General features: G+C 37.8%; 2 protein-coding genes across 6 annotated transcripts in view; both read left to right on the top strand.

Moving 5' to 3' along the window:
* The window catches only part of actn1 (actinin, alpha 1), a 40,443-nt gene extending 29,018 nt beyond the window's left edge, over nucleotides 1-11,425 (top strand). For 2 of the 5 annotated variants that reach the window (XM_051651430.1, XM_051651433.1), the window contains 12 exons: nucleotides 148-295; nucleotides 404-554; nucleotides 1,288-1,396; nucleotides 2,032-2,172; nucleotides 2,385-2,567; nucleotides 5,819-5,953; nucleotides 6,064-6,243; nucleotides 6,337-6,483; nucleotides 7,473-7,553; nucleotides 7,811-7,876; nucleotides 9,849-10,007; nucleotides 10,560-11,425. In XM_051651430.1, the coding sequence (XP_051507390.1) occupies nucleotides 148-295; nucleotides 404-554; nucleotides 1,288-1,396; nucleotides 2,032-2,172; nucleotides 2,385-2,567; nucleotides 5,819-5,953; nucleotides 6,064-6,243; nucleotides 6,337-6,483; nucleotides 7,473-7,553; nucleotides 7,811-7,876; nucleotides 9,849-10,007; nucleotides 10,560-10,718 (1,659 nt within the window). In that variant the 3' untranslated portion in view covers nucleotides 10,719-11,425. The remainder of the gene's footprint in view (nucleotides 1-147; nucleotides 296-403; nucleotides 555-1,287; nucleotides 1,397-2,031; nucleotides 2,173-2,384; nucleotides 2,568-5,818; nucleotides 5,954-6,063; nucleotides 6,244-6,336; nucleotides 6,484-7,472; nucleotides 7,554-7,810; nucleotides 7,877-9,848; nucleotides 10,008-10,559) is intronic. The other 3 variants (XM_051651434.1, XM_051651432.1, XM_051651431.1) reach the window with 2 other exon arrangements.
* A 587-nt stretch (nucleotides 11,426-12,012) lies between these two features.
* On the top strand, nucleotides 12,013-18,862 carry LOC127413914 (cytochrome c oxidase assembly protein COX16 homolog, mitochondrial). The gene is made up of 4 exons (XM_051651485.1): nucleotides 12,013-12,190; nucleotides 13,648-13,725; nucleotides 14,045-14,113; nucleotides 16,604-18,862. The coding sequence occupies exons 1-4, from the start codon at nucleotides 12,128-12,130 to the stop codon at nucleotides 16,715-16,717; spliced, it is 324 nt and encodes a 107-aa protein (XP_051507445.1). The 5' UTR covers nucleotides 12,013-12,127; the 3' UTR covers nucleotides 16,718-18,862.
* Nucleotides 18,863-23,666: the final 4,804 nt, after the last annotated feature.

Below are 23,666 nucleotides of genomic sequence, written 5' to 3'. Positions count from 1 at the left end.
CTGGACAGCCTGAGAGACCAGTTAAAACAGCTGAGCACCAGCTTGGCCAGGCTGGAAAACCAGTTTAAACCAACTAAGACCAGCACACCAGCTCATATTATTAATATTTTATATTCAGTATTGGGCAGCATTTAATTGTGCATGTAGGATATCTCTAATGCTTGGGGAGCTCTGGAGGGAGCAGAAAAGGGTTATGAAGAGTGGCTACTCAATGAGATCCGCAGACTAGAGAGACTCGACCATCTCGCAGAGAAATTCCGCCAAAAAGCTGCCATCCACGAGGCCTGGACTGAAGGTATCATAACATAAACACACATCTTCATGAATACATGTAAAAACATTGTTTTTCTTTGTTTATAAGATATGAGTTTCTTATTGTCTATCTTTGGTGTGCTCCCTATAGGTAAGGAGGAGATGTTGAAGCACAGTGACTACGAGACAGCATCCTTGTCTGAAATCAAAGCTCTGCTGAAGAAGCACGAGGCATTTGAGAGTGACCTCGCAGCTCATCAGGACAGGGTGGAGCAGATCGCTGCCATCGCACAGGAGCTCAAGTCAGTTAACATACTGGAAACCTGATCCAGACACTATTTCATGCTTTAGAGGAATATCTGTCATCATTAACTCACCCTTATGTCGTTCTAAACCCCTATTACTTTCTGTCTTCCAAGAAAATGCAGAAAATTTAAAGACTATCCTGGCCGCTCTTTTTCATATAATTAAAGTGAATGAGCACTGATGGCATCTAGCTTTAAAATGACAAAAAAAAGTAGCATAAAATTATCATAAAAGAGAACCAATGGTACACACGAGAACCAATGGTGTTTGTTGTCATTGATCTTAAACCTGACTCAATGCATCTCTAGGCACCATAATTCAATTTGCCATATCATATGGACCACTTTTATGAAAATGTTATAGTGCTTTTTTGGTGTGGTGATTTTTTGAGTTTCCACTTTCACTTTATTTAAAAGTGTGGCTAAGATATTCTTCAGAATTTCACCTTTTGTGTTCCTTGGAAGAAGGATAGTCTCAGGAGTTTGGAATGACATGAGGGTGAGTAAATGATGACATTCATTCTTGGGTGAACTATCCCTTTAAATCATGAAGTAGTGTCAATTTCAAATGTTTTAAAAAGAACACACTGAAGATCTGAACCGATAGATTCCTGTAGATTACAGCAATGGTAATCTCTTCAAAATAAATTTAGGAACTAAAGTAGTTTAATACTTTCACTCAAGAATCTTCACACACATAAGGCAGACTTGTTATTCTCTCTTTCTGTAGTGAGTTGGAGTACTACGACTCGCCCAGCGTAAATGCTCGCTGTCAGCAGATCTGTGATCAATGGGACTCACTGGGAGTTTTGACTCAGAAACGCAGTGAGGCCTTGCAGGTAAAACATCTATTAAAAAATACACCCCAGGGGGCCTGGGTAGCTCAGTGGTAAAAGACGCTGGCTACCACCCCTGGAGTTCGCTTGTTCAAATCCCAGGGCGTGCTGAGTGACTCCAGCCAGGTCTCCTAAGCAACCAAATTGGCCCGGTTGCTAGGGAGGGTAGAGTCACATGGGGTAACCTCCTCGTGGTCGCTATAATGTGGTTCGTTCTCAGTGGGGCGCATGGTGAGTTGAGCGCAGATGCCGCGGCGGATGGCGTGAAGCCTCCACACGTGCTATGTTTCTGTGGCAACGCGCTCAACAAGCCACGTGAAAAGATGCACGGGTTGATGGTCTCAGACGCGGAGGCAACTGGGATTCGTCCTCCACCACCCGGATTGAGGCAAATCACTACGTCATCACGAGGACTTAAAAGCACACTGGGAAATGGGCATTCCAAATTGGGTGAAAAAGGGAAAAAAAAAAAAAAATAAAAATACACCCCATTAACACACACAAACACCTTTCATATACATGCCTGAAATGTATCCTTTTCCATGCATGGCATTCTTGCCTGCTGCAACTTGTCCCGCCTCTGTGGTGACATGCTGTGTCTGTGTGTGTGCATTAGCTCACTCTGTCTCTTTCCTCAGAGGACTGAAAAACTGTTGGAAACGATTGATCAGCTGTACCTGGAGTTTGCCAAAAGGGCGGCACCCTTTAACAACTGGATGGAGGGAGCCATGGAGGATCTGCAGGACACTTTTATCGTCCACACCATTGAGGAGATACAGGTATTGTACATTCATCTCTCATGCATCTCATTGTATCAGTTCATCTATCCTCCTACCCACTGATTTATTCATCCATCTACTCATCAACTTATTTATTCATTCATTCGTTCTGGGGCCTTTTATGCAAAAGTTTAAAAGGAGTTTAAAATTTTCAGAGAGGAAATGTTTCGGAAAGTTTTAACGCAACTTCTGTGTTTGTGTGTGTATATCAGGGTCTCAGCACAGCCCATGAGCAGTTTAAAGCCACACTGCCTGAGGCAGATAAGGAACGACAGGCCATCCTGGGCATCCATAATGAAATTGCTAAAATTGTGCAGACATACCACGTCAACATGGCTGGTACCAACCCCTACACCACCATCAACCCACAGGAAATCAATGGCAAATGGGATAAGGTTTGAGCTCAGTTCCACTCAAAACATACAGCTGTGTAGGGAAAAGCAGCAATTAATCAGAGAAAGGAAGAAAATAAACATTTATTCGGTCGACCTTAAACGTGTAAATATGTTTTACTATATTATATATATATATATATATATATATATATATATATATATATATATATATATATATATATATTATAGTTGTCATATTTAACATGTTGATGTATATGATCAATAAAATATGCATTTATTGATTTTGAGATATAACTGTTTCATTCTGTTCTGTGTGATCAGAACTGCTGAATATGTTTCATAAATTAACTATGAAAAAATATGTAATTCTTTGTGAAATATATTAAAATAAATATTTTAATCTACTGACAGCCCTAATATGCAGTACTATATATATATATATATATATATATATATATATATATATATATATATATATATATAAAACTAAATATATACTGTGTATATATACTGTATATACAGTATATGTATATATATACACTAGCAAAAGGCCATAGATAGATAGATAAGTAGGCAGGCAGACAGACAGACATATAGATAGATAGGTAGATAGACAGATATACACTTAGGTTGAAGTCATTAAAACTTATTTTTTAACAGATTTCATATTAGCAAACTATCGTTTTGGCAAGTCGTGTATGACACAAGTAATTTTTCCAACAATTGTTTACAGACAGATTGTTTCACTTTTAATTGACTATATCACAATTCAGGTGGGTCAGAAGTTTACATACATTAAGTTAACTGTGCCTTTAAGCAGCTTGGAAAATTCCAGAAAATGATGTCAAACCTTTAGGCAAGTATCCAATTGGTTTCTGATAGGCTAAATGGAGTCAGTTGGAGGTGGACCTGTTGATGTATTTTAAGGCCTATACCTTCAAACTCAGTGCCTCTTTGCTTGACATCTTGGGAAAAAAATCAAAAGAAATCAGCTAAGACCTAAAAAAAAAACAACAAAAAAAAACACACAAGTCTGGTTCATCCTTGGGAGCAATTTCCAAATGCCTGAAGGTACCACGTTTATCTGTACAAACAATAGTACGCAAGTATAAACACCATGGGACCACACAGCCATCATACCGCTCAGGAAGGAGACACATTCTGTCTCCTACAGATGAACGTAGTTTGGTGCGAAAAGTGCAAATCAATCCCAGAACAACAGCAAAGGACCTTGTGAAGATGCTGGAGGAAACCAGTAGACAAGTATCTATATCCACAGTAAAACGAGTCCTATATCAACATAACCTGAAACGACCTAAGGGGTTGTGTACTTGGGCAGAGACTCAGAGACGACCTCTGTGGTCGTGAACATGGGCAGAGACTTGGAAACGGAGGCTTTTCTCCTCCTCCGGGAGGCCGAAGTTGGCAGTGCAGGCTCTGGGACAGGCGAGGCTGCAAACGCTGGCTCTGGGACGGGTGAGGCTGGCATCGCTGGCTCTGGGACGGACGAGGCTGGCAACACTGGCTCTGGGATGGATGAAGCTTCCTGCTTGTTGGCTGTGGCAGGCGTGGGCGTTGGCTCATAGGCCGTGGCAGGCATGGGCGTTGGCTCATTGGACGTGGCAGGCGTGGGCGTTGGCTGTGGCAGGCAGGAGTACTGACAAGCTGTGAGGAAGGGTCTTCGTGACCCTATGCACCAACATCAGTGGTGGATAATTCAACTTGGAGACAAGGGCAGAGAAGGGCTTCAAGCAGGGAGTCACGGAAGGCAAGGTTATGACATAGCGTGGAACCAACTCAGACTTGATTGGGACATAGTGTGGAGCAGACTCAGATTTGACTGGAACATAGCGTGGAGCAGGCTGAGGCGTGGCTGTGACATGGCATGGAGCAGACTCAGGCGTGGCTGTGACATGGCATGTAGCAGGCTGAGGCATGGCTGTGACATGGCATGGAGCAGACTCAGGCATGGCTGTGACATGGCATGGAGCAGGCTGAGGCATGGCTGTGACATGGCATGGAGCAGACTCAGGTGTGGAAGACTCGGAAACCGGAACCGGGATAGATTGAGGAGGATCCGCTAAAGCGAATGTCTCTAATACCAGCTCAAAATATTCCTCCCACGTGTAATCTCCAGTCGCCTCAGTGTTCCCCTCCACTGGTGTGCAATGAGTCCGATTTAATACATGGATTTTAGGGTGGAATCAGAAAACTCAGTGTATCTGGCAAGGATACTAAACAGATGGGAATATTCCTGGACGGGTAAGTTCGCTCAGGTCAGCTGAATGAAAGGAGCTGCTAGATCCATTTCGGTGGGTCAGTTGTTCTGTTACAATGAGGGAGGTCACAGGAGCAGGATCTAAACACATCTTAGCAGTATTTAATAAAATAAATAAAGTACAGATTAACAGGGTAAACACAGGAACAAAAGAAACATCCATGATGGGAAATACACAAGAACAGAGAAAACATGAACGATGGAAACGGGTCGAGAACAGGGGGTCAAAACACATAACAACTGACAAGGACAAAGCAAACAACAGGGCATTAAATACACAATGGGTAACAATGGGGAACAGCTGGAGGTGATCAGAGCAGGGAATTATGGAAAGTGTAGTCCAGGGGGAAACAGATGACAGAGGCTAAACACGGGGCAAACAACAGAGAATCGTAACACAAGCATACCTCCAGCGTTGTGGCAAATGGCTTAGGACAACAAAGTCAAGGTAATGGAGTGGCCATCACAAAGACTTGACCTCAATCCAGTAGAAAATTTGTGGGCAGAACTGAAAAGGCTTGTGCAAGCAAGGAGGCCTACAAACCTCACTCTGTAACACCAGTTCTGTCTGAAGGAATGGGCCAAAATTCCAGCAGCTTATTGTGAGAAACTTGTGGAAGGCTACCCAAAATGTTTGACTCAAGTTAAACAATTTAAAGGCAATGCTACCAAATACTAACAATGTGTATGTAAACATGTGACCCACTGGGAATGTGATGAAAGAAATAAAAGCTGAAATAAATAATTTTCTCTACTATTATTCTGATATTTCACATTCTTAAGATAAAGTAGTGATCCTAACTGACCTAAGACAGGGAATGTTTTCTACGATTAAATGTTAGGATTTGTGAAAAACTGTGTTAAAATGTATTTGGCTAAATTATATATATATTAGAAAATGGAGACAGGAGGAGACTCTTAATTCACATCTACACTGCTTTCTTTTTTCTTTTTCTTTTTTTTTTCTTTTTTTTTTTTTTTTTTGCTTCTCTGTCTCTCTTTCTCCTCTTAGGTGAGGCAGTTAGTACCCCAGAGAGATCAGGCCCTGATAGAGGAACACGCCCGTCAGCAAAACAACGAGAGACTGCGCAGACAGTTTGCTAATCAGGCGAACGTCATTGGGCCCTGGATCCAGACCAAGATGGAGGTGGGACATGAGAACTAACAGAAAAAATAAACTAACTGAAAAGCAGAGATTCAAGAAGAACTGTGGTTGTCCTATTATCTTACAGTGCTCTTTTAATCATCTGTGTTTAGGAAATTGGCAGAATCTCTATCGAGATGCACGGGACCCTGGAGGATCAGCTGACCCATCTGCGTCAGTATGAGAAGAGCATCGTAAACTACAAACCAAAGATTGACCAACTCGAGGGAGACCACCAACTAATACAGGAAGCACTTATATTCGACAACAAACACACCAACTACACCATGGAGGTACACACACAAACTCTCAGTTGGTTGCTTGCATAATGATCAAAGAACATTATTGCATTGGTTTGTTCCTGACGTCTCTTTTTTTCTCTCTAGCACATCCGTGTGGGTTGGGAGCAGCTTCTCACCACCATCGCTCGTACCATTAATGAAATTGAGAACCAGATTCTGACCCGTGACGCCAAAGGCATCAGCCAGGACCAAATGAATGAATTTAGAGCCTCATTCAATCACTTCGATCGAGTCAGTATCACACTACACAGTCAAGCACCACACAGCAGTTTAACATCATTCAGAACAGTAGGACTTCTGAAACTGTAACTCTGAGACCGTAACTCAGTCACATCATGTGGGTTGGAACCGTATTACTGCGCATCACATAGAGTACAAGACAGAGGAGTACTACTGAGTGTGGTACTCCTGCTCAGAGCCTTCAAAAACAGCTTGGTGGAGAACAACAAATATATGGAATACAACACGGGTCTCGAAATGCATTTTTTAAAGTTTAACTATTCCTAACTCGACTTGCTCTCTTAAATTAATGTGATGCAAAAAGCATTGCAAAAACAGTTAGACAATGCAAGAGCAAAGGCATTTGTCTGACACATTTGTACATTGACCACCAATTAAAAATAGCACAGACACAACTCACTCAATCATCCTCCAACCCACGGCTGATTTATTGAGAACTCGAGCAGTCAAAACTAACAAAAGTCATCCCTAGTGTGTGATTTTTAAGTTTCTGAGTTTTTACTTTCATAGTAATGGGTTTGTTTAATTGACCTTATGTGATTGGAATGGAATTCTGCGATATTTCTCCCACACAAGCCCCAGATTCCAGGCTGCCGTGCTGAAACATAATGCTGCACTAAAAGCCCACACAATATCGCACAAGACACTGAAGCACCTTAACATTATTAAAACAACACAACAGAGTTAACAGAGCCCTGCAAGACAGCACTGCACAGCCCAGATTTGAACAGCACATGTCAGATCTATTCTCAATGTCACTCTCCCCCTCACCCCCACTCACAGCACAATACTGCACAGTTTGTCCTAATGTTTGTGCACTGTTTTTTTCTTTTGTCTTCTTGTTTTTCACTTCTGCATGGATCAACACTCTCTTCTACCCTTCCACACGTCTGCATGACATTCCCCCACCAATCCCCCCATGTGTGTGCTGCATGTCCACGCTGCTGACCTTTGACCCTGCCCACGGCTCTGATGCCCAGGACCACTCAGGCAAGCTGGGCGCTGAGGAGTTCAAAGCCTGCCTTATCAGTCTGGGCTACGATATCGGGAACGACACACAGGTACATACACACCAACACAAGTCAGTGAGTCTTGTCATTAACCACAGTCTTTTTGTTTTGTTTTTTCCACTCTTTCTCCTTTTTTTCCTCTTGTGTTTTCTATATTTCTGTTTCTCTCTTTCTTTCATTCTTTCCACTTTCCAAACACTTTCTCTCAACATTTACTCTAAAATTATTTGCCTACACCTCCTCTATTCTCCTCCCAAATTTCTTTCCACTATTACCTGGTTCTGTGTGTCCCTCGTGGCTTCCTGTAGAAGAGAACAGGCATGATGGATGCAGAGGACTTCCGAGCCTGCCTCATCTCCATGGGTTATAATATGGTAAAAAGAGAGTTAAAATCTCCATGGGTTGAAATCAGGTTGAATTATAATCTCCATGGATCATGAACTGGTAAAATGGAGAGTTGTATTCTCCATGGATTATTACCTGGTAAACCAGAAAGCTAAATTATTCAAGGATTATAATATGGTAAAGCAGCCGGTGATAATCTACATGGGGTATATTCTGGTAAAGTATAAAGTTTTAATTTACCTGAGGAATAATCTGGTAAAACACAGAGTTTTAATCTACATGGGGTATAATACGGTAAATCAGATGGTTTTAATCTACATGGGGTATAACTGCTAAAGCACAGAGTTTTAATCTACATGGGGTATAATCTGTTAAAGTATAAAGTTGTAAACTACCTGGGGTATAATCTGGTGAAACACAGGATTTTAATCAACATAATATGTATAATAAACTTATAATATGGTTAAACAAAGGGTTTTAATATACATGGGGTATAATCTGGTAAAACAGTGAGTTTTAATCTACATGGGTTATAATATGGTAAAGCACAGAGTTTGAATCTACATGGGGTATAATCTGGTAAATAACAGTGTTTTAATATACATGGGATATAATCTGGTAAAGTAGCGAGTGCTAATCTACATGGGGTATAATATGGTAAAGCACATAGTTTTAATCTGTATGGGGTATAATCTTGTAAAGCACAGAGTTTTAATCTACATGGGGTATAATATGGTAAAGCAGCATAGTTTTAATCTACATGGGGTATAATCTGGTAAAAGAGAGCTTGAGTCTACATGGGGTATAATATGATAAAGCACAGAGTTTGAATCTACATGGGGTATAATCTGGTAAAGAACAGAATTTTAATCTACATGGGGTATAATCTGGTAAAGCACAGAGTTTGAATCTACATGGGGTGTAATCTGGTAAGGCACAGAGTTTTAATCTACATGGGGTATAATCTGGTAAGGCACAGAGTTTGAATCTACATGGGGTATAATCTGGTAAATAACAGTGTTTTAATCTACATGGGATATAATCTGGTAAAGTAGCGAGTTTTAATCTACATGGGGTATAATATGGTAAAGCACATAGTTTTAATCTGTATGGGGTATAATCTTGTAAAGCACAGGGTTTTAATATACATGGGATATAATCTGATAAAGTAGCAAGTTTTAATCTACATGGGGTATAATCTGGTATAGTAGAGAGTTTGAGTCTACATGGGGTATTATCTGGTAAAGCACAGAGTTTTAATCTACATGGGGTATAATATGGTAAAGCACAGGTTTTTAATATACATGGGATTTAATCTGGTAAAGTAGCAAGTTTTAATCTACATGGGGTATAATCTGGTAAAAGAGAGAGTTTGAGTCTACATGGGGTATAATATGATAAAGCACAGAGTTTGAATCTACAGGGGGTATAATCTGGTATAGTAGAGAGTTTGAATCTACATGGGGTATAATCTGGTAAAGCAGAGGGTTTTAATATACATTGGATATAATTTGGTAAAGTAGCAAGTTTTAATCTACATGAGGTATAATCTAATAAAGCACAGAGTTTTAATCTACATGGGGTATAATATGGTAAAAGAGAGAGAGATTGAGTCTACATGGGGTATAATCTGGTAAAGCACATGGTTTTAATAAACATAAGATTTAATCTGGTAAAGTAGCAAATTTTAATCTACATGGGGTATAATCTGGTAAAAGAGAGAGTTTGAGTCTACATGGGGTATTATCTGGTAAAGCACAGAGTTTTAATCTACATGTGGTATAATATGGGTAAAGCACAGAGTTTGAATCTACCTGGGGTATAATCTGGTAAGGCACATGGTTTTAATAAACATAAAATTTAATCTGGTAAAGTAGCAAATTGTAATCTACATGGGGTATAATTTGGTAAAGCACAGGGTTTTAATATACATGGGGTAAATCTGGCAAAGCAGACAATGGCAAATTGTCAATTTCTGAGACACATTCCACTATTTTGTAGGGAGAGGCGGAGTTTGCTCGCATCATGAGCATTGTGGATCCTAACAGAATGGGAGTGGTCACATTCCAGGCCTTCATTGACTTTATGTCTCGTGAGACGGCCGACACAGACACTGCTGATCAGGTCATGGCCTCCTTTAAAGTCCTTGCTGGAGACAAGGTACAACACCTTTACAACATCCAGAGTGATTTTACTTGGTCTTTTCTGAGTGAATAACAAATATGTGGATAGTTTATCCAAAATAAAAACTCAGTCATCATTTACACACCCTTATGTTTTTCCATACCCGTATGACTTTCTACCTTTCATGGAACACATAAAAGAGATGTTAAGCAGAATGATAGTCACAGTCCACTCCACTTTCACTGTGTGGAAAAAGAAATGGAAAAAAATTTAAGTGGTGACTGAGACTAACCTGCTGCCTAATGTCTTCTTTTGTGTTCCTTTTTTTTTTTTTTTTTTTTCTTTTTTTTTATAAAACTTGTTAGTTTTGTAATGAAATAAATTAATATGTTGGCACAATTAGATTTTTGTCTACAAAACTAATTTCAAACATTTAAGCATAAGCCTTCAGATCAAAAGATTTTTAAGATCATGAAAAACATTTCAGGCAAGTGACCCCAAACTTTTGAATAGTAGTGTATATATATATATATATATATATATTAATTGCAATTTATGTATCTAAATTTTAACTCTTTCTCTGCGTAGAACTATATCCTGGCAGATGAGTTGAGACGTGAGCTTCCCCCTGATCAGGCAGAATATTGCATCGCCCGCATGACGCCTTACACCGGTCCTGATGGCGTCCCAGGAGCTCTCGACTACATGTCCTTCTCCACCGCCCTGTACGGGGAGAGTGACCTCTGAACCATAACCCCTCAATGTGGGGTTAACTTGCCTTCTGATACAAACACAAACAAATTCTCATATTCATTCACACACATTACACGCACACTATGAGCGTACAAATGGCTCTTCTGTGCTGATCTAGCACCAACAAGCAGAGCAGCAGAACTGGTCCCAGATCAGCCAATCAGAGCAGCTTCCATCAGCAACACTCAATGGCGTTAATTATTTTTGTATCCACCTGTCAGCCAAGGCCCTGCCTGTGTCATATACAACTTCCTGCTTTTTCTCTAGCCATTTTCATAAAGTCTGTTTAGCCTATCTTGGAGATTATCGATCCAGAGAGGGTAAATCTCTCACCCATCTTTGCTCAAGTCACAGAAATGCAGTTTAAGAGCTTCACTTCACCACATGTGAAACAGCATGATTATGTGGTTCCAATTGTTTAACCTTTTTACATAAATGCCTGTCATTTTTTAACTTCCTATTGCGATGGTGAGTCAGACTTCATGAACAAATATTCCCCTTTCTGCTTCCAGGCACAACAGTGCAAAACTCCCCCTGGGAGAAATGTTTTCTGTATTTTTACATCTTATTTTGTTTGTTTCCTCGTCATAAAGGAATACAATTAACATATTTTATTATACAGAACAGAAAAGGTATTTTTCTTCACCTGATTAAAAAATTTAACAAATTATGAAAGTTTAAATAAAGAAACATTCACAGTTGTGTGTGTTTGTGTTTTTAATTGCTTGGCTTAATGTACGGATGAATGTTTAGTGATTGAATATCACTATTTTAAATAATGTGCTCGATTAATCATGAAAATAATTTATTTTATATGAAAAAAGGAAGTTGAAAAAATTACGTTATTTTCATTCTTTTCTTTTTTTTTTTGTTTTACAATTTGAAGAAAATATTTGATATATTTGTCATGTGATGTGGATTTTACGGTGTTATATAATTAAAACGAACAACAACAAAAAATACTTAAATTAATTTTTTTTATGGGATAATGACATATATTATCTGGTCCAAAGATCCTTTTAATATTTATGTCGCAATATTTTGTTATTAAAATCAATTCAACAGATTCTAGAGTCAGTTTCTGCTAAAACAGTTAAAACACGTGTTCATTTACCATTTAAAGAGGAAATAAAATTGAGAAGGTGCTTTTAACTGGGCTGAAGGCACCGCCATCTCTCAGTAATTAATGACCATCTTACTGGCGGAACCCATAATATATTATGAAATGATTGAACTAGCTACATTTTCGTTTGTTTCACACGGAAGAAATATAAAGCTGCACGACGCCGCCGCTGGGGATTATGGGTTTACATGGCGGCGCCCTGCGGAGTCATGTTGGATTCTTCCTTACAGACTTTATTCTAATTAATATGAAATTGTAAGATGCTGTACATGCGCTAAACATGTGGAATCAAATTCGTAAACTGCAAAAGAACAGGACTGTGAGATATGGCATTCCGATGCTGGTGAGTGCTTTAAAATCTGTGGTGTGTCTTGAATGAGTTGTCAATATCATCTACTAATGGAGTGAATCTCTGATAGTGTTTACATAAAAAATATGTGCTTCAGTAGTTCTTAATTTGAAACCATGCATTTAATAGAAGCTTCAGCCGGTTTTTAAATGTCCTGTCTGTTGATAGATATGAATCTTCACAGAGAGGTATTCTGTATATAAAGTTTCTACATAATGTCATGCTTGTATAATGTTAGCGCTATGTTGTTTGGTTAATATATATATATATATATATATATATATATATATATATATATATATATATATATATATATATATATTTTTTTTTTTTTTTACTTTTTTTGTTTGTTTATTTACCCAAAAATGAAGATTCTATCATCATTTACTCACTCTCATTCCATCCCTGATGTGCATGACTTACTTTCTTCTGCTGACAAACACAAACTAAGAATTTTAGAAGAATATTTCAGCTCTGTAGGTCCTCACAATGCAAGTGAATGGTAGCCAGAACTTTGAAGGTTAAAAAGCAGCATAAAAGTTATCCATAAGACTCCAGAGTTTACATCCATATCTTCAGAAGCGATATGATTGGTGTGGGTGAGAATCAGATCAATATTTAAGTTATTTTTTTACTGTAAATTCTCCTCCCTGACAAGTAGGTGACGATATGCATGAAGAAAGAGAATAGCCAAAAACAAAAGAAGAATGTGAATGTGGAGATTTAGCCTATAGTAAAAAAAATAGTTAAATATTGATCTTTTTCTCACCCAAACCTATCATATCACTTCTGACGATATGCATTTAACCACTGGAGTCATACTTTTATTCTGCCTTTATGTGCTTTTGGAGCTTCAACATTTGGTTCCCATTCACTTGCATTGAGAGGACAAGCAGAGCTGAAATATTCTTCTAAAGTTCTTCGTTTGTGTTCAGCAGAAGAAAGACAGTCATACACATCTGGGATGGAATAAGGGCGAGTAAATGATGAGAGAATTTTCATTTTTGGGTGAAGTACTCCTTTAAGGTCTTAAAATATACTGCAAGGTCCATAAATAAATGCACTAGAACAATTCAGTTTAAAAAAATAAAAATACATAGTGCAAATCAAGTCATTGATGCATAATGAAGGAAAAAAAATAAATAAATAATAATAATTTAAAATAGCAGAGAGTCACACTCACAGTATATGGATAATTGAATATAGTAATTTTTTTATATAAATGAATGCTAGTCTGTTACAATGTCAGGTAATTAAGCACTGAGGTACAGATTTTTTGTTTTATTTATTTTTTAGCAAATCACAATTTTTGTGCAAAGTTTCTAAAATGTTGGAGTTACGGTTTCCACCAAAAATAAAACAAAATAGTTTCAATAGTAACATGCAAAATGAGACAGGCTAATGTTATTTGCATAATGTTTATGTTCTGTTTGTGTAACGTTTGTCTGAAGCTGCTGATCGTGGGAGGGTCGTTTGGATTGAGAGAATTCACACAGATTCGATATGATGCACAGAAGATAAGAAAGAAGGTAAGTAAAGCATCACAGACTTGCTCTTGTATCTTTAAAAACATAATAGATTCCATTATCCATAATAACAGAGCTGATTCCCTGCAAGCATGATGAAGTTCTGCAATTGTCTCCCATTTACTGTTCGAGATGCATTTATTGTCAACCGGTTGTGTAAGAGAGAAAATGTCAGAACTCTGGAAGAATATGAAGGTGGATGTTGTGAAAGTGTCTGAAAAGTAATCTTTCTGTTGTTCTGTTCTCTTGAGCGAACAATTGAATACACACATCTCGTGCTTCTCCTGTTTATTACCTTATGTTTTTGTTGTGTGTGCTCTAGCTGGATCCTGCACTGGAAGCCAGAGTGAATTCTCAAAAACAGTCTGTCATCCTTGAAGAAGAGTATGAGGTAATGAAAAAGAGAGTAATGCTGAATAGTTGGGCAAAAGATTCTATCTATAATAGCCATCTGACCTCCGCTTCTGAATGGAAGCTGTGTATGCTCAGAAGTGAGTTTGTGAAAGCCTGATGGTTAGATATCTGGTTTGCTACATTCAATTAATGTGCTCCACATCATTTTAAATGGAAAGTGTCTATTTAGCTGTTTAGTCCCAGCTAAGTGCACTTGATGGCACTCAGTTCATCAATCTGTGGGTGGTTGAATCCATCCACAGCACTGCAAAAACAGACACTATCAGGCTGTCATTATACTGCACTGGTGACTCGCTCTGTCCTTAAAAGCTATATTTTTATGCCCGTAGCCATTTTCAGGGAATGCAGAGCCTGAGCTTCCACTGTAAATGATTGTGCATTACATTTATCTGTCAGTACCAGACAATTAGTAGAAGAGTGCCCTCTAGTGGAACCAGAGAAGTTCAGTCATTAAAAATGACATGTCATTTTCAAGCTGAATTGTGACATTTTTTCAGATGTTAAAATATTTGATCTTATCCCAGCTCAAAATTAAGGTTCTCACATCATTTACTCACCCTCATGCCATCCCAGATGTGTATGACTTTCTGTCTTCTGCAGAACATAAACAAAGATTTTTAGAAGAAAATCTCTGCTCTGTTGGTCCATACAATACAAGTGAATGGTGACCAAAACTTTGAAGCGCCAAAAAACACAAAGGCAACATAAAAGTAATCCATATGACTCTAGTGTTTAAATAATGTTTTGTGTTCTGAAGCAATCTAATTGGTTTAGGTGAGAACAAACTAATATTGTTTGTATCTCCTTTTTCACTATTCATCTTGCCATTGCATTCTCAAGGCACGATCATGATTTCAAGCTCAGTTACACTTCCTAGTGCTTGACGCATTCGCAGAGCACGAGATGGTGCTAGGAAGTGTAATCAAGCTTGAAATCACGTTCGCCAAGGAGACTACTGATGTCAAGATTTATAGTAAAAAAGGAGTTTCATTTTGGTCTGTTTTCACCCAAAATCAATTATATCACTTTAGAAGACATAGATTAAATCACTGGAGTCTTATGGATTACTTTTAAGTTGCCTTATGTGCTTTTTGGAGCTTCAAAGTTCTGATCACCATTCACTTGCATTGTGAAGACCAGCAGAGCTGAAATATTCTTTTAAAATCTTAGTTTGAGTTCAGCAGAAGGAAAAAAGTCATACACATCTGGGATGGCATGAGGGTGAGTAAATAATGACAATTTTAATTTTTTGGGGAAACTATTCCTTTAAAATGCAGAAACGATTATATGTAAGCCTTTCATTGATTGATTTCCTCTAAAAGAGCAATAACTGTGGCTCTGTGGTGCTATCAAAACATTGCTCTGTTTGAACATAATGACCAGCCCCACATAGCAACATTAGCTCAACCAATAGCATTAATTTGGGGGCGGGACTATATGTTTGGTCGAATTCAAATCAACCTAATATGAATAAGACACCTGCACTTCAACTGACCTGCTTTATTTGTATGACACTTTAGGGACTCATCTGAAGCATCTACAAGTTGTACCATATCATCCAAGCCATTTGATAGTTTAGCATTGACATTATTAGAAATTAATGAATTTGCTGTTGCAACGGATTTACTATTAGCTGTTGTGGCCAAACTTGGCAAGTGTTTTGTATTCTCAGCTGACTGATTTTGTTGTTAGCATTAAAAGAATGGTTCACCCAAAAAATAAATGTATATTTATTTTTTTTAACTTGCCCTCATGTTGTTCCAAAACCATTTGTTGTTATTTTGTTTGAAACATAAAAAGAGAAATTCTGTAGAATCTTTATGCAGCTCTTCTTTTTTTTATCCAAACAAAGACTGTTCATAGTGAAAAAAAAACGCCACAAAGCATAATTCAAGTTGTTGAAACAATTTATAAGCTATTTTATGCCTTCTGAAACCATATAATCTCTTTGAATTTTATACATGTTTTAATAGAACGTGACACGCCAGTTTGATATGCGGAATAGAGAATAAAATATGAGTTGCATGCAGAAAGGAAGGTTTTCAGGAAGTAACAACATAATTTATTTTCCCTCACACAAAGAAATCTTATGACGTAGACTCAGAAAACAGTGCAAGTCATTAGATAAACTAATTTTATCGTACATTTATGTTGCGTGCATGCGCATGCATCTACTTGTGCGTGCGTGCGTGCGTGTTTTTTTTTTTTTTTTTTTTTTTGGAGCTTGAAAGCCAATGTCACTATAAACTGTCGTTGAATGGCAAAGAGCTGTGAGAAGATTATTCTGTTGATAAAAGTTCTCCTGTTGTGTTCCATTGAAAAAATAACAGTATTCAGGTTTGGAATGACATGGAGGTGAGTGAATAATTAAAAATATTTTTGGGGGGGGGTAACTATTTCTTTAACATGAGTCATTTGGCATCTGGTCAGAAAACATAATGTATTGCAATTTCCTGTGCTGTTACAGAAACTGAAGGATCTGAAATTGGAGGGATGGAAGAACATTCGTGGCCCGCGTCCCTGGGAGGATTCCAAAGAGTACCAGGAGCAACAGCGAGCTCGGTTTAATAAAGGCACATAGAACTATAAAAATGGTCTCCCCCCACTGGCATAGAGGTGCAAGATATTCATAAAATTTGTCGAGTGTGCCTACGTTATGTTAAAAGGTGAAGTGTGTAATATGCTTTCTCTCTTCCTGGCATAAAATGAATATATGAAAACTATAAATAAGCCATTTGTAGATTGACTATCAAAAACTGTAAAAAAATATGCCTCGTAGATTAGTTTAGATTATAAACTAATGTTCAGAAATGAATGAGGTTTTATGAATGAGATTTAACCATAAGTCTGGTCTTTCACTCTTGTGTATTGTGCAGTGTGCCAAGTAGCTATGTTTGGAATAGCATTCTACCCATATAGACTGCAGTAAGAGTAGTATGGAAGTATTCCAAATATAGCTAATGTGTGGATGAGCTGCTTTTAAAGGGATAGGTCACCCCAAAATGAAATGAATCCCCACTTTAACTCAGATGGGAAAGTGAAACTAAACAGGCACCAAATGTGACTTTTAGATGTAAAAGTGAAAGTGGAGATTTAGAGTAAAAAATGACTTAAATATTAGGGATGCACCGATCCGATACCTGGATCAGTATCGGCTCCGATACTGAAGCTTTTAGACGGATCGGGTATCGGTCCAACGAGCCCGATCCAAATCTGATACTGTGTGTTAGTCATGTTCGTTACTGTCAAGCTCCAAAAATGACATAAAAGAACCATAAAAACACCATTAAAGCAGTTCATATGACTCGTGCATTTTATTCGAAGCCACTTGAAGATGTGCGATTAGCTCTGTGAATCACAAAAGGCTGTGTTTAATAAGTAAATATATAGTATGTGCAGCGTCAGCGCATTAGTGAATGGTGCTGCTCTGTTGACACAAACTCACGCACAGGCTGGTGATGCACTCGTGGTTATTTTTAGCCTTCACAGCAGTGTGCAATATTTGAACGCTACTCAAGAACAGCATCTCAGATGTAGAAGCTCAATAGTTCGATTCACTTATAATATGCATTTAGAACGGCACCAGAGGTGCATTTTACCAGAATTTGAATAAGAAGCGAATTAAACTACTGTGAACTTGCCTACAAATAGACACATACAAGACTTCATGGAGAGTTTAGAATGTCAAAATAAAAGCATGAGGGTTTAAAAAGTGCACAATTGAAATATTACTGTTGTATTTAAAATTAAAAGTCAATAATAATAATAATATAATTTATTATTATTATTATTATTATTATTGTTATCATTAGTATTTGTTTACAGTTTATAACAATATTTAAGTTGAATGTGTTCCAAAAAATAACTGTGTGAATGAAAATTGGACTGATATCTTACAACTAAATTGAACAAAAAAGAGATCTGAATCCTTTAAAGTCCAGATACAAGTTGAAACATTTTGGGAAATATATATAAAAAAAAGGCAAAAATAAAACACTGGGTTCTTTTCTACTGAAGACTTGAAGACTGGAATTACTGTTAATTTTGCTGCTACACTATCCAGTATACTCGTTAATAGTAAAGTGTTTTTTAATAAGCTATACATTTATATTGAAATAATGTGTAGTTAGAGTTTTATGTTTCTTTACATATAAGAGTACTCCTAATTAGTTCCACACAATAATGTAAAGATATTCTAAACTGATTAAAACTGATGCAAAAAAACAACACTGGTATCGGCTTGGGATCGGTATCGGCCGATACTGAGATTTCCGATATCGGAATCGGATTAGAAGCGGAAAATTGGTGTCGGTGCATCCTTATTAAATATTTATCTGTTTCTCACCCACACATATCATATCGCTTCTGAAGATTTGGATTTAACCACTGAAGACTTATGGATTTCTTTTATGCTGCGTTTATGCGATTTTTGGATCTTAAAAGGTTTGGTCACCATTCACTTGCATTGTATGGATCTACAGAGTTGAGATATTCTTCTAAAAATCTGTGAAAGTGTTCTGCTGAAGAAAGAAAGTCATACACCTCTGGGATGGCTTGAGGATGAGTAAATTATGAGAATTTTCATTTTTGGGTGAACTATCCCTTTAATGCTAGTTAGCGTTGATACTTTTTATGTGAGCTGTTTGTCATGACACAAACACACATCCTTCTTCCTAAATTGAAATAAAATAAAATTAATTAAATGCTGCAATACACCACACTGAAACACTAATGCTTACTCATTGGCTGTGTGTAAAAATGTCACCTACCACTGCTTTAATCAATGCTACACCCATGGCTGTGTGATTTAAAGGATTTGATCTCTAGGATACACTGTGTCCAACTGTGAAGCTCCAGACTGCCTCGATTCAGTCCTGGAGTGCACGTGCATTACCGACAGGAAGAGGGCACAGACCGCCACTCTCAGGCTAATGTTAACACCAGCACTGACTCATCTGTGTGATGTGAAGCTTTTGTTCCGAGGCACATTTTAACAAGCCCCTGCTGACTCTCACTCCCTCGTCTCTCTCCTGCTGGAAATTCCAGCACTGTCATATCAAGAGTTCTGTCACTTAAATTGCTCAAGTGGGAATGACCCTGCAGGGCTGAAAGGGGACATGTCAACAAAACTGGCTTCAGGAGTCCAGATATCATCAGGGGCATCATTCACATCCACTACTGTGTCCAGTTCAAATAAAGCCGATTGGACAGGGAAAGCCTTGTTAATTTGTCACAAGTAAAAAGTGCTTTAATTCCCATGAAAGTTGCCGTATTAGTGTTGGTTGAATGTGTTCAGTTTATTATTAATTTTCCATTAGTTAATTATTCATTTGAGTTCTTAATTTAGTAGTATAATGAGGTGTTTGTTCTGTAATTTGCACAGTAACCAAGTGTTTTCCATGTTATAGGCTTTGTACAAGGCACAATACCACAACTGAACAATATTACTGGACAGATTTCATTGAAATGGGTATCCTGAGAAATCACACTGTCTTTTTGACAGCTGAAGACTCTATAAACAGCAAACTAAATAGTCAAGGGAACAGCTTACACTTTTATAGCCAACAGCTAAAATACAGTACCCTGGTAAAGGTAAAGTGTACTAATGTGGACAGGGAGGGAATTTATTTTCTCAAATTGTTTTGTGTTCCCTTGCAATACCTTTATCCATCCCATATGAACATTAACCATGATTTTACTCTAATATCCACATTTTAACCATTCTATTCATGATGAAATCTTAGAAATAAAACAGGCAAACAAAAAATATGATAAAAATCAATCATTCTGCAATAAATAAAAACGCTATAGTAACATAATAGTTTATTTATGTTACATGTATCTTACCACAAAAAATTGTAACATAGTCACTGCAGGTTTATTATATTAAAACCATGGTTCATTTTTGTAAGGGTATAGCTTTTTGGAAGAAAAACCACACTTTTACCACAAATTATTACCATAACCATGGTGTCAGTCTTACTTTAGTAAAACTGTAGTAACAATGTTTTTGGCAGAATGATTATTTGGCAGAATTATTTTTATTACCATAGTTTTGGATTTCCATTAATATGACTATTGTTTTACTATGAATACCATAGTTCAAGAATGGTTGCTGTAGGGGGCCTGGGTAGCTCAGCAAGTAAAGAAGCTGACTACCACACATGGAGTCACAGGTTCGAATCCAGGGCGTGCTGAGTGACTCCAGTCAGGCTTCCTAAGCAACCAATTGGCCAATTGAGTCACATTGGGTTAACCTCATTGTGGTCGCTATAATGTGGATCTCGCTCTCGGTGGGGTGCATGGTGAGTTGCATGTGGATGCCGTGGAGTATAGCATGAAGCCTCCACACACGCTCCACGGTAACACACTCAACAAGCCACGTGATAAGATGCACAGATTGGCAATCTCAGATGCATAGGCGACTGAGATTTGTCCTCCGTCACCCACTACACCACCATGAGGATTGGGAATTGGGCATGCCAAATTGGGGAGAAAAAAAAGAATGGTTGCTGTAGTAAAACTATGGTTAAAGGAATATTTCAGGTTCATTAGAAGCTCAATCAACAGCATTTGTGCATAATTTCAACTCATCCCTCCTTTTCTTAAAAAAAAAATAAAAGCAAAAATCGAGGTTACAGTGTGGCACTTACAATGGAAGTGAATGGGGGCCAATTTTTGGAGAGTTTAAAGGCAGAAATGTGAATTTTAGGAGACCAGATTTTTTCTTTTCTTTTTTTTTTTTTTTAAGTAGGGACAAGTAATCGAGTAATCAATATTATGCCACAAATGCTGTCGATTGAGCTTAACTGGTATTGAACCCAGAATATTTGTTTAATTTTCATAAGGGATGGAACCCAGTTGTGAGGGAATTTAAATTATTGCAAGGGAAAGCAAAACTATATATATATATATAAATTCCCTCCATGTCCTGTAAGGGGCTCTGTAGTAGTGCTTGATTTCTGCACCATTAAACAGAATTGCACAAATAAGCATGTTGCCTGAACACTCCCCCGTCTCCCATAGGTCGAAAAACAGATAGTTCTCCTGCCCCAAAATCATGCCAATGATTGAGCCAGCGTTGCTTCAAATAAAGGGCAATGTTTTGATTAATAGTGCCATAGAGCCTGAGTTTTCAGTTTTAGGGGGAATCAGCCTATGAATTGCTTAATTTTTATTGTGTCTGCATATTAAGCAGGTATAGAAGAAAGTATCTTAACACTGGAAAAACAAATTACACTACAATTTTTTTTCTGTTCTAATAGTTGCTTTCTAAACCAAATGAAAGAATCTGTCTTTACTGTGTCATGGGGCATAAAAGCATCTGGATTTCAGGAACTCATTCATCACCTTAACTTGACAAGTAGTAACAATTTGAACCTGTAACCTCTTCAGACGAGATCCTTAATCATAAGGTTAACAACCCATCAACAGATTTATGTGGACAACTTTCTTTACTGCAGTGTGAGGAAGCCTATTCTGACTGAAACACTGAGCAGTTTATCTGATACAAAGGGTTACACTTGGATTTGAATGAAGGGTTATACCCTGTTTGGTGTTAGTAAATATTTCTTTTTTTTAGTTTTCATTGCAGAGATCAGATGAACATTAGAGACTAATTCATTCCACTGTCACTACCGCAGAGCAACATGAAAGTCTTGTATTTTTTTATGTATAATGTTGCCTGCTGGGCTTGTGTATGTACGAGTGTTTGTGCTTTTAAGATTAGATTTGCAGATTAAATCTTTAAAACAAAGGTTTTAGAAATCTGACTTATGCATGTTGCATTATCATGCTTCTCTCACAAATGCAAAGTGGAAAACCCAGCAGGACTGGACAGACTCTCCTGCCCCCAATTCTGACGAAAAATTTTGTCACCTTATTTCACCTCTTAAAGTTCACTAGAATAATAGTAACTTGATTTACAATTTCCAAAGAAAATGTGTGGTGATTGCCCATGCAAAACTTACAGCAACAATGCAAGGGTGTTCTGGGTGATTGCTCAGTGGTTGCTTAATGACCATTGTACTGATCCAAGTCAAAAGAATCCATCCCCAAGTTCTGATAGATAGATGGATGGATGGATGAATGTATGTATGGACGGACGGATAGATAGGTAGATAGATAGATAGACAGACAGACTTAAAGTAGATTAAAGGCCTTGAGTGGGTTTGTTTACATTTGAATTTTTTTTTACAGTAGGAGTTTGAATAGTCTTGGCCTGTTTGAACATTCCATCAATGGGATTCCAATCAAGGGATTTTTGATCATCCGCTGTGCAATAACAGTAATTTTGATCAGTTAGAGAAGTCATAGCAACCTGAGTCATTACAGTCTGAAGGTCTGTGCCAAGTTTGGTGGATATTGAAAGTTGAAAGTTGTTGGAGTTGTTACAATTGGAAATTTTGGTCTTGGATTAGGAATTTTGGAAACACCATATCTGTGCAGCATAACATTAACTCACAAACTGCCTCCTGCAAGTAAACATGCCTAAATGTGGCATTTAAGTGAAGGTTAATGTATAGTCTGCCGGTCAATATCACACAATAAAAACTTTGTTAAAGGTTAAAACTAAGTGATCGGCTGACAGTACATTATCCCACTTTTTACATCCCACTACTTACCAAATAAAAAAAAAAATGGACATTCAATATTAATTTGTGTTATTTTGAGTAGAATTATTTAATTTTGTGAAAAAAGAGACTATGGTATAGTTTCTATAGTACACGAAAGACATAAATCTAGAACAGCTATGAAAAATTGGGTGACTGTCTGGGTTAATTGCTAAGTGATAATTATACAGAAATATATGACCGCAGATCACGATTGACCAATCAGAATCAAGGATTCCAGGGAGTCATGTACTTGGCATGTACAGTGTGTTTGCAATGGAGTGTGTTTAAAAGCATTTCATATTTGTGAGTGTGGTGGTTTGGGACTCCCTCACATGTGTGCTTCAATTTTTCATCATAAACTGCGAGAAAACTGCATCAATTATATATCACAGCACTAAGAAAAGAAGAAATCAAATTCAATATTTACCGCGTACTTCCTGAGCTGGCAAATCACAGGGTAGAGAGGAGAGAAAGGTGTGTGTGTGTGTGTAGGTTACACAAGGGGTCCTACTGTGAAAGACAACATTTAGAGAAACCCTTAAAGAACACACCCCACATGAACTAAGTCTTGTAATGATATTTTAGAAATTGTACCATGAAATTAACGTGACATGCACACCTCCATGCTGGAACTCCAAACTGTTTTGCGAGACTTCGGCATGATACCATCAACACACACACACAAACTGTTATATTCCACAAAATTATGCTCACACTGCACCATTAGTGACTTCTAACCCTTTTTGTGTGTGTGTATTGCCATATATGCTTTGCTTTTTGTTTTTCTTTGTCATAATTCTCTGTTCTATAAATATCCTGATGCTCTGCAGCAGAAGGACTGTTCAGGCAGAAAATACACACACACACACCCTCTGTCAGAACTACTACACAGTACACACACAAATGCATGATCTC

This window comes from Myxocyprinus asiaticus, chromosome 23, assembly GCF_019703515.2.
Source record: "Myxocyprinus asiaticus isolate MX2 ecotype Aquarium Trade chromosome 23, UBuf_Myxa_2, whole genome shotgun sequence".
NCBI lineage: Eukaryota > Metazoa > Chordata > Actinopteri > Cypriniformes > Catostomidae > Myxocyprinus > Myxocyprinus asiaticus.
Note: the sequence above shows the minus strand (reverse complement) of the source record. Positions and strands in the feature narration are given on the sequence as shown.

What these genes read in the sequence shown, in the direction of transcription:
- LOC127413914 (XM_051651485.1), top strand. Translation starts at nt 12,128, where the DNA reads ATGTGGAATCAAATTCGTAAACTGCAAAAGAACAGGACTGTGAGATAT. An exon ending in GATATGGCATTCCGATGCTG is followed by an intron (nt 12,191 to 13,647) that starts GTGAGTGCTTTA and finishes GTTTGTCTGAAG; the next exon opens with CTGCTGATCGTGGGAGGGTC. An exon ending in TCCTTGAAGAAGAGTATGAG is followed by an intron (nt 14,114 to 16,603) that starts GTAATGAAAAAG and finishes GTGCTGTTACAG; the next exon opens with AAACTGAAGGATCTGAAATT.